Below are 10,461 nucleotides of genomic sequence, written 5' to 3' on the forward strand. Positions count from 1 at the left end.
TAGAAATCTAACTCTGTATATTTGCAGGTTAGATAACTGTAAAGCCAAGCACCAGTGGGCTCACGCCTGTCTTCTTAGCTAATCAGGAGGCTGAGATCTGAGGATCACAGTTCAAAGCCAGCCTGGTAGAAAGATCTGTGAGTCTCTCATCTCCAATGAACCAGCAAAAAGCCAGAAGTAGAGCTGTGGCTCAAGTGGTAAGAGCACCAGCCTTGAGTAAAAAAGCGAAAAGAGCCAGGCGCCAATGGCTCACACCTGTGAATCTTAGTTACTCAGGAGGCCGAGTTCTGAGGATTGTGGTTCGAAGCCAGCCCAGGCAAGAAATGTCCTGGTGAGACTCTCATCACCGATTAACCACTCAAAAATGGGAAGTGGAGCTGTGGGTTCAAAGTGGTAGAACACTAGCCTTGAGAAAAAACACTCAGGGACAACATCCAGGCCCAGAGTTTAAGCCCCATGTCCAAAATAACAAGCTAAAAGAGCTGGGCCACTGGCGGCTCAGGAGACTGAGATCTGAGGATCACAGTTCAAAGCCAGCCTGGGCAGCAAAGTCTGTAAGACTCTTTATCTCCAGTGAATCACCAGAAAAACCGGAAATGGCGCTGTGGCTCCAAGCGGTAGAGCACTAGAGATAAATACCCACACCTGGGTGAACGCCAGCTGCACACCAAGCCTCTGACTCATCCAGCCCAGCTGCCCCGTCCCTGACTGTCCGGGATCCTGTCACTGGGCATTGCAGGGGAACTTTGACTTTACCTCTTGCTCTGCTCACACATGATTTTGTGCTAGCAATGTGTCACAGGATCCTCTGTCTGTCTGTCGGTCTGTCTGTCTGCCTGTCTCGGAGCTTGCCAGGGTCAGGAGCCACAGTCGACAGGGTTGCGTGGCAACAGAAAGCAAGAATAAGATGCAATTGTGTGTGTGTGTGTGTGTGTGTGTGTGTGTGCACAGTGAAACGAACTCAGGGCCTTGAGCCCTGGCTGGGCTTTTCCCCCCCCTCCAGGCTGGCGCTCTGCCCCTTGAGCCACAGCTCCACTTCCAGCTTTTGGCTGGTTCGTTTGGAGATACGAGTCTCATCGATTTTCCTTCCCAGGCTGGCTTTGAACTTTGATCCTCAGATCACAGCCTCCTGACTAGCTAGGATGACAAATGTGAGCCACCAGCACCCGGCTTCATGTCTTTTGGGGACGTAGGCTAAGGAAAGTTCCAGGTAGAATGATGATTTATTGGTGCAAATCCACCTCAGCTAAAAGTGGAGCCGATTAGCAAAGGGTGCCTGGCATTTTGCCATAGACCACATTGCTTGGGCATTGTAAACAGACACCTTATGAAATAATGTATCCTGCCCTGGAATGGTTTTGTGCTTTGCCCACGCAATCTGACCAAAAACATCTTAGGATGTCGTAGTCCTGTCTTTTTGTTTTTAGACATGATGTCACTGCTTGCTTTTCACTTAATCAAATTTTCTTTTATTCCTGTAAGTACAAGAGAAGCTTCCGACTCTTATCTCCAGTGAACCAGCAAAAACCCAAAACAGTAGGGATGGCTCAAGTGGTAGAGCGTCAACCTTAACTTTAAAAAAAAAAAAAGCCAAGCAAGAGCGTAGGTCCTGGGTTCAAGTCTCAATACTGGCATGCAGCCAAAGAAAGATGCATTCTTTTGATCTCTTTACTGAAGCCGAGTTTCAACATTGTTTAGACACACACACACACACACACACACACACACACACACACAAAATTATATAATGAAGCCAGACAGGAATATAGAAACTGGAACTTGAGAAATTAAAATTAACTGGACATAAGAGCAAATTAGGAACAGATTATTCTCTTCATGGAATGGATGAGAAATAATTAAACATAGGATTGGCAAAAGTGTGTGTGTGTGTGTGTGTGTGTGTGTGTGTGTGTGCCGGTCCTGGGGCTTGAACTCAGAGCCTGAACACTCTCCCTTAGATTTTCCCTCAAGGCTGGCATTTGAACAACACCTCCACTTCCTTCTTTGTGCTGGGTCATTGAATGTAAGAGTCTTGTGGACTTTCCTGCCTGGGCTGGCTTTGAACCATGGTCCTCAGATCTCAGCCTTCTGATCAGCTAGGATGACAGGTGGGAGCCACCAGTGCCCAGCATGAAATCGGGTTGCTTTTCTTTTCATTGTAGTTTTGGGGCCAACCCTAAGATTCTGAATCCTGAAATATGTTAGTTTAGTGATTATTTCTAAGGACATTTTGCCAATGACACTACTATTGAAGAGTTATTTGCTTCGCTGAACTGGTGAAACATAAATACTTCAGAAGAACACAAAGTATAACGTTGAGGGAAAGATTCAGCTTGATTTGATTCTGGTCCCTAGAGGATCAGAAAAAACGATATCAAACTCCATATTCACAACTCTCACCCGGTCTAATTTACAATCTGTCAGCTCTGAGTTATAAAAGCAGCCAAGAGGATCGGAAAACTTCGTGTGTGTGTGTCGCCTTTGCCTTCTCCCTGGTAAGATAAATATCTGAAGTGGTTATGGCTGAGTCTATAACACCGTGACATCATACTTTATGAATAATAACAAAGATAAAGCTCTAACTTAGCTCTGGGAAACTTTGTGACTGACGGTGACTTTTGTCAATAAAAAGGACCAGTAGAGAGAGCATTCTCATATCTGTGTGTGTGTGTGTGTGTGTGTGTGTGTGTGTGTGTCTTCATGCTCTCCCTTGGCTTTCCCTTATGGCTGATACCCTACCGTTTGAACCACACCTCCACATCCAGATTTTTGCTAGGTGATTTGGAAATAAGAGGCTCGCCTCGCTTGCCTGCCCTAGCTGGCTTGGAACTGTGATCCTTCCGATCTTAGCCTTCTGAGTAGCTAGGATTCTGACGACCAATTCTCCTCAAACAGGCTGACCATGCGGGCAGAGCTCCAAGCAGAGGTATTGAACTAGAAAAGAAGAATTACAGGTTGTTGTTTTTTTTCTTTTCAAATGTCACCCACTGCTGCCGGTTTCATTTGTAACTCGTACAGCTCAGCCAGGCAATCAAAAGGAAGGCTTTTTCATAGCCCATGCCTGGAAGCCCACGGCTTGAAGCCAGCCCGGGGAAGGAAAGTCTGTGAGACTCTTAGCAAAAAGCTGGAAGTGGAGCTGTGACTCAAATTGTAGAGCACCCCGCCTTGAGCGAAAAAGCTCAGAGACAGCACCCAGGCCCTGAGTTCAAGGCCCGGGACTAGTTTTGTGGGTTTTTTTTCTTTTATTGAAAGCATTTAAAGGGCGCTGGCCGAGCCTGTGTCTGCACAGACAGGTATTTCCCAAAGCCAGCCCTTGCGTGGGGGAAACATGGGCTGAATTCCACAAGCCAGAGGGAAGAGTCCATGCTTCTTAATAGGAAAACCTAATAGAAAATACAAAAACTTAATAGAAAAAAAAAACAATAGGGAAGAAAAAAGAAAGGAACAGAAGTGCACAGCCCAGCCTGTTCAGAGTCTGTTGTCTGATAATGAAACTCCAGGGACAGAAACATTCACCACCTTGTATCGCAGCTCCCAGAACACAGCAACGAAAACAGAGAAATCCTGGGGTTCGGGGGTGTGGGGGGGAGCCATGCACACCGACGTGCATACGCATCCGTGCACAAGTACACACGTGCACACACGAATGAATGTCAACTCAAGCACACACACACACCCATATGCACAGGCACAGATGGGAATGCCTACACACGCATGCACGCCGGCGACGACATAGGCACGCCCCCAACATACACGTGCATGCTTACACATGCACGCACGTCGCCGTGCATGTGTGACACGCGTGCACACGCGCGCCTACAGACACAGGGACCCAGGCGCGCGTGTGCACACACATGCACAGGAGTGGGCACGCACACCTCCAGCCCACACGCCCCCCCCCCCCAGACTTGTACCGTGCACGTGCAAGACGCCCAGGCACTTGGGGACACATGCATCCTACGCGTGTGCGCACACGCACCGTGCTCACACGCACTTTCCATGGCAACCTCCGCGTGCACACACAGCGTGTGCACACGCAGCGTGCTAGGCGGCTGCCCTGCCCGGGGGGTGGGAGGAGGGCGCAGCGCCGGGCGTTGGCAGTTGGCCACCCCCCTCGGATCCCCCTGCGCCGCCCGCCTGGGCCTGGCCTGGGTCGGCTCCAAGCTCCAGGCCTGGCCCAGATCTGCTCAGCAGGGCGTCTGCAGCCCGAGCCCGGGCCCCGATCGCCGCCCATCGCCCCCGATCGCATCCCCGATCGCCCCCCGATCGCCCCCGCCATGGCCCGGGACCAGCGACCCCGCGGCGCCTCCCCGCGCACAGGGCCCCGGGAGCCCGGGGAGGCCCGGGAGGCGCCGGCCCCGCGGTGCTGCGGCTGCCGCTTCCCGCTGCTGCTCGCCCTGCTGCAGCTGGGCCTGGGCATCGCCGTGGCCGTGCTGGGCTTCCTCATGGCCAGCGTCAGCTCGTCCTGCTGCTCAGAGACACCCCGTTCTGGGGCGGGGATCCTCGTAAGCATCGGCACCCCAGGAATGACTAACCCAGCTGCATGCCGCTGACTCGATTTCCCCCACCCCACCCCCCTCCCCTTTCCCCTCTCACACTCAAAATGCCTCCGCATGGGGCCTGGTGGGGGGTGGGTCTTTCCCTGGAACGTAGTAGGGGTGTCAAGGCTCACAAGATGGGGTGCTCCGATGGGACCACCTCAGTCACAGCCGCAGGTTCACTTGGGTTTGTGCCTGATCCTGGGTCCCCCCCACACACACCCCTAAATCATCAGCAAGGAGTGGGGTGAGTGCATCTCCCACAGGGCAAGGCAGAGGGAGCAAAGGCCTGCCTGTCTGTATGTGGAGGCTGGATTTGTTGGGGGGCACGCTGGGGGGGGGGGGAAAGAGGGGGTGACTGGTTTTATTTGTCCAGTGAAGTTCTGTTAGCTGGCTCCCCAAAATAAGGGCCCAGGGGTTAAGCAAGGCCTTCATTCACGGGAGTCTGAAAGTGGGGTGCCCCGCTCCCTCCAGGGCGTTGGCCGGTGTGGAAATATATTTGGACCTGGGCAAGGAATGGATGGACTGTTCCAAGAAGGCTCAGCTGTCGTGGGGGTGGGGCTGCCGAGCTGTACATGCCTGCCCTGGGTTCCTCCCCTTAAAACGGGGGCTGGGGAGGGAGCACTGCCCTCCCCAACCACCCCCCCCCCCCACCAGGCTCCTGGACAGTCATCTCTAATCCCCAACCACCTGTGGGGGACAGTCAGCCTGCCCTGCATTGCTAAAGTGAAGGAAGGCCCAGCCAGACCCGCCCAGGGCATAGGGGGCATTCAGATTCCTTCCTTCCCTCCTTCCTCCCTCCCTCCCTCCTTCCTTCTTCCCCTTCCCTCTTCCCTCCTTCCCATCTTCCCTCCTTCCATCTTCCCTCCTTCCCATCTTCCCTCTTCCCTTCCTCCTTCCTTCCTTCTTCCTTCCTTCCTTCCTTCCTTCCTTCCTTCCTTCCTTCCTTCCTTCCTTCCTTCCTTCCTTCCTTCCTTCCTTCCTTCCTTCCTCTCTCTCTCTCTCTCTCTCTCTCTCCTCTCTCTCTCTCCTCTCCTCTCTCTCTCTCCTCCCACCCCCCTTTCCTTTGGCACTCCTAGGCTTTGAACTCACGATTTTGCACATACACACACTGGGCAGGCCCCTGTCAGCCTTTTTGGCCTTAGGTATGTTCACACAGAAGCTCCCATTGATACCAGGCACATAGGAACCGCGTGCCTACTATCACTGCTTGCTGCCTAGCTCTCGCTGGCTCACGGGTGTGCACCAAAACACCCAGCTGTTTTATTAGTCAAGATGGGGTGGTCGGGTCTCAGGACTCTGAGATCTGAAGACGGAGGTTCAAAGCCAGCCTGGGCAACAAGCAGAGTCTATGAGACTCTTATTTCTAATTAATCAGCAAAAGGCCAGAAGTGGTGCTGTGGTCCACGAGTACAAAAGCATGGGGACAGCGCCCCAGACCCTGAGTTCAAGCCCCGGGATGGGCACGCACAGACACACACACACACACACACACAGACACACACAATACTGTCAGGGGCAGACATTAAAGCACCTGATCAATATGCATAGGTGCAGGTATTTTTCTAATTAAGATTAGTTGAATTTACAAATTCTTGCAGAGTCATTTAAAACTTTTAATTTGTGTACGAAGAATTCCCATGAAAGTATCGTGATTGGAGTTTTCTAAATCAAGTGATTTAAAAATAGCTTTTCACTAAGATATACTGGGTATTTTCATTACTTCAGTGACTGTCAACTTACTGAAGGGGGAAAGATATCCTTGAAGACTAGAAAAGTGAAAAGAAATACAGAGGAAGGGAACTCTTTCATTCCATGTTTGCTTTTGCTTTTCTTGTGCCAGTACTGGGGCTTGAACTCAGGGCCTTGGCACCTCTCTCTTAGCTTATCTGCTCAAGGCTGGTGCTCTACCACTTGAGCCACAGCTCTAGATCTTGCTGGTTCATTGAATTATAAGAGTCTCTCTGATTTGTCTTCCTGGGCTGGCTTTGAACCACGGTCCTCGAGGCAGCCGAAAGGGAGGGAGATTCTGTGCTAAGTTCATAGCAAAATACATTTCACAAGAGTTTGTTTTCATGTCATGGACAGATGGCTCCTTCTGGCAAACTTCTGTAAAAATAAAAATCAAGCCGATCTAGCTAGAATACGGTTTGGTGTGTGTCGGTTACTTTTAATGTAAGTGATTATCAAGGCTTCTCTCTTTAATAGAACCTAATGCCGGGGCAAGGGGAGCAAAGAGGAAATTGCTAGGTGTTAAAGAGACCCTGATCAAAGAAAGGAAGGAAGAATGAGAGAGAGAAAGGAAGAAGGGAACGAAGGAACAAAGATGTCTATGAGATCATTTCACTCAGAGAACCCTGGATACATTCTTTTGTCACCAATTCCTATGTTCCATAGATTTTCTTTTCCAGCTAAAAACCTTCTAGAAGCATCACTCTGCTTTTCCACAGTGCTCACACACTGCATGACAAAACCCTTGGTGTTGTGCGGCGGGCGGCAACCCCGTCCAGCGAGGAAAGGCGACCACCACACGAGGATCCTTCCCAATCACATTTTATTGAGGAGCTGCTTGGTTGAGGGAGAGCTGAAGCGAGGGGCGCCAAAAGGCCAAAAACGCCTGCTTATATACCGTTGGGTGAGCATGGGTCGTTCCCTGATTGGTCTGTGACCGGTTGCTACTAGCAGCCGCCACGGGATTGGCTGGGACTAGAACTCACTTGCGCATGCGCGGGGTTTGGGCGCGAAAGTCCACTAGGCTTTACCGTTTATGGAGTTGTTTACTGCTAAGGCTGCCAGGAAGCAGGCGCCATCTTGTAATGGCGTCGCTGCCGGCTTCCTGCAGTTCCCCCTTTTTGTTTTCGTGCAGGTAAGAGTAGAGGTCTGATCTCTGTGTGCTATTTTGGAACATTGTACTGGCTTTCCCATGAGTGTTATCCATTCATCGGACGCCAGACCCGTCCGATACCTTTTTTCCAGAGGTGGGGTCTAGGGTATCTACCCACGTGCAATCAGACTTGCTCTTCTTGGGGCCTGTTACCCCAGGACTCCCAAGTGCGGTGCTATTGCCCGGCATCCTGCTCTGCTCAAATGCACGCCTATCCCTAGTGCAAGTGAAGCTACCAGCTTCCTGGGGTGCAAAGGCCGTGCAATTGAGGGCTTAGTCCCTTTTTAGGGCTGAAAGCCAAATCTGGGGGGAAGCTCCATACTCCAAGGCGGCTAATGCCTGTGAAATTACAACCTTGTCCCTTCGTGTTTGGGTTCGCAGGTGACAGACCAACCAGAGGCAGACCACATTGCCCCCTAGGCATAGTAGTAAAAATACGAGCAATACATGGGACTTCCATGTTGCAGTCTGCAGAAAACAAGGTGGGGAGGAAGGGAGAATCTGCATGCAAGGGCATAGGTACTGGCCATGCCTTAGTCACAGCCCATAGTGTCATTTCTTTTGCTGCCATCGGGGCTGCAGTCAGCACTGTTGCAAGTAGCAGGGGATCAGTTGCACCACAGGGCAAGTGAATGGCGTCTTCATCTTGCGGGTCTTTATTTTCGCAATGGGTTTCTTCTGTCGTTTCCACAGGCCTGGTCAATCTCGTTGGCACCCAGTGAGGCACTTCTTGGCCCTGAGGAAAAACACAAACAGCTCCCCTGGATCTCGTTATCACCAGATCCGGTCCATGTTAATTTTCGGGCATTGCCGCTTAAAGTGTCCTAATTGGCCACACTTAAAGCAGCCCTTCTGTTTGTTGTCCCTAGCCATGCGAGCGGCAGAAAGCACGGCCGCCGCCAAGCCTGCATTTGTCAATGGGCCTCCCACCTCTCGCAAGCTTTTACCCATGCCTCAAGGCCCTTTTCCTTTATAGGAGTTATCACTATTTTACATTCCTTGGTACTTTGCTCATAGATTATTTGTTGTACAAGTGGCATGGCAGCATCCAAATTCCCAAGTACACGCTCCGCCGTCTCAAGCATGCGTGCCACAAAATCAGAAAATGGTTCATTGGGCGCCTGAATCACTTTTGTAAGGTTGCCAGCCACCTCTCCTTTGTTTGGCAAGGCCCGCCAAGCCTTGTAAAATATCTCATTTACCTGGCGGTAGACTTCAAAGGGGTAGGTGGTCTGTTCCACTGCATAAGCTCCCTGTCCTAGAAGCATGTCCACCGACCATTCGGCTCTCCCTTCTTGGAGATTCTTTCTGAATTGTATTTGTGCCTTGTCCTGAACAATGGACCTAAAGTCAAGGAACTGCCCGTGACTGAGACATGTGCGCGCAATCTCAAACCAATCCGTGGGCGTCATGCATTAACCGTGAGTCGCCGCAATAAGGCGGTGGTATAACTGGCTGTAACTCCATATGTGCGCACTGACTCCATTAGATCCCTTAGTTGTTTATAAGAGACTGGCTCATAGGTCCTTTCATCTGTTATTGGGTTTTCAAAGACTGGAAAAGCCGCGGCCAACCTAGACCACATACTTCTTTTTAGGAAGTTGCTCCGCCCGGACACCGCATAAGGCGGGGGGGGGCAGAGGGTGTTTTTTGCCTGGGGACTTGGCCCCAAGGGGGTAACCAGGTCCGTATCTGTCCTCTTCGTACCTAGCAGCGGCTTCCTCCAAGCCCTCTTCATCTTCTGGGCTCAGCTCGCTGCCCGAGGTATGGCCACTCTCGGCCTTGCTCTCTGATTCACTGCCCTCTATACTAAGAGCTGAGAAGGAGTTATCAATCTTAAATTCCTCCAAAGAAGGATACAATGGGGCAACTGGTTCTTGTCCTTGTCCCTTTTGAGTTTGTCCCCGCCGCCTGCGCGGTCGAGGATTTTCCGGAGGGCTGCAGTCCCTCCTCCAGACCCTTATGGGGTCTCCCTTTTCTTTCTTATTTTTATTTTTATTTTCCTTAGGCCTAACCACTTCCCCTTTACTGATGAGGATTCCGAAAGACTATCCTGGTGCTTACTAAGGGCCCTTTGACCTTCCATTATAAGATCTGTGGAGTGTCCATCTTCCAGGCATGAGCGTACCATGCGCCATAAGGGCATCACAGCGCAAACAGAGCAAGCACACACCAGCCACCAGCACTCACAGCGGAAGGATAATAAGAAGCACCAGACAGGAACGGCAGTCCACATACCTGAGGGAAGTTACCTCCTCATGTGTTGGGTTCTGGATCCTCTTCGGCCCCTCGCGTGGTTCCCGGGTTTCGGCACCAGTTGCGGCGGGCGGCAACCCCGTCCAGCGAGGAAAGGCGACCACCACACGAGGATCCTTCCCAATCACATTTTATTGAGGAGCTGCTTGGTTGAGGGAGAGCTGAAGCGAGGGGCGCCAAAAGGCCAAAAACGCCTGCTTATATACCGTTGGGTGAGCATGGGTCGTTCCCTGATTGGTCTGTGACCGGTTGCTACTAGCAGCCGCCACGGGATTGGCTGGGACTAGAACTCACTTGCGCATGCGCGGGGTTTGGGCGCGAAAGTCCACTAGGCTTTACCGTTTATGGAGTTGTTTACTGCTAAGGCTGCCAGGAAGCAGGCGCCATCTTGTAATGGCGTCGCTGCCGGCTTCCTGCAGTGTTGTTCATTCATTCTTTCATTCATTTTGGTGCCGGTACTGGGGCTTGAACTCAGGGTCTGGTGCTTTCCCTTAGCTTATTTATTTATTTATTTATTTATTTGTTTGTTTGTTTGTTTGTTTGTTTGTTTTTTTGGCCAGTCCTGGGCCTTGGACTCAGGGCCTGAGCACTGTCCCTGGCTTCTTCCCACTCAAGGCTGGCACTCTGCCACCTGAGCCACAGCGCCACTTCTGGCCGTTTTCCATATATGTGGTGCTGGGGAATCGAACCGAGAGCTTTATGTGTAGGAGGCAAGCACTCTTGCCATTAGGCCATATTCCCAGCCCTTTCCCTTAGCTTTTTAACCCCTCCAGTTCCAACTTT

General features: G+C 51.4%; 1 protein-coding gene across 1 annotated transcript in view; it reads left to right on the forward strand.

Moving 5' to 3' along the window:
- The first annotated feature begins 4,356 nt into the window (after nt 1-4,356).
- The window catches only part of Sspn (sarcospan), a 15,432-nt gene continuing 9,327 nt past the window's right edge, over nt 4,357-10,461 (forward strand). Inside the window, exon 1 of the mRNA XM_048335245.1 lies at nt 4,357-4,505. Coding sequence (XP_048191202.1) covers nt 4,446-4,505 — 60 coding nt within the window. The 5' untranslated portion in view covers nt 4,357-4,445. The remainder of the gene's footprint in view (nt 4,506-10,461) is intronic.

Source organism: Perognathus longimembris, chromosome 27 (assembly GCF_023159225.1).
Source record: "Perognathus longimembris pacificus isolate PPM17 chromosome 27, ASM2315922v1, whole genome shotgun sequence".
NCBI lineage: Eukaryota > Metazoa > Chordata > Mammalia > Rodentia > Heteromyidae > Perognathus > Perognathus longimembris.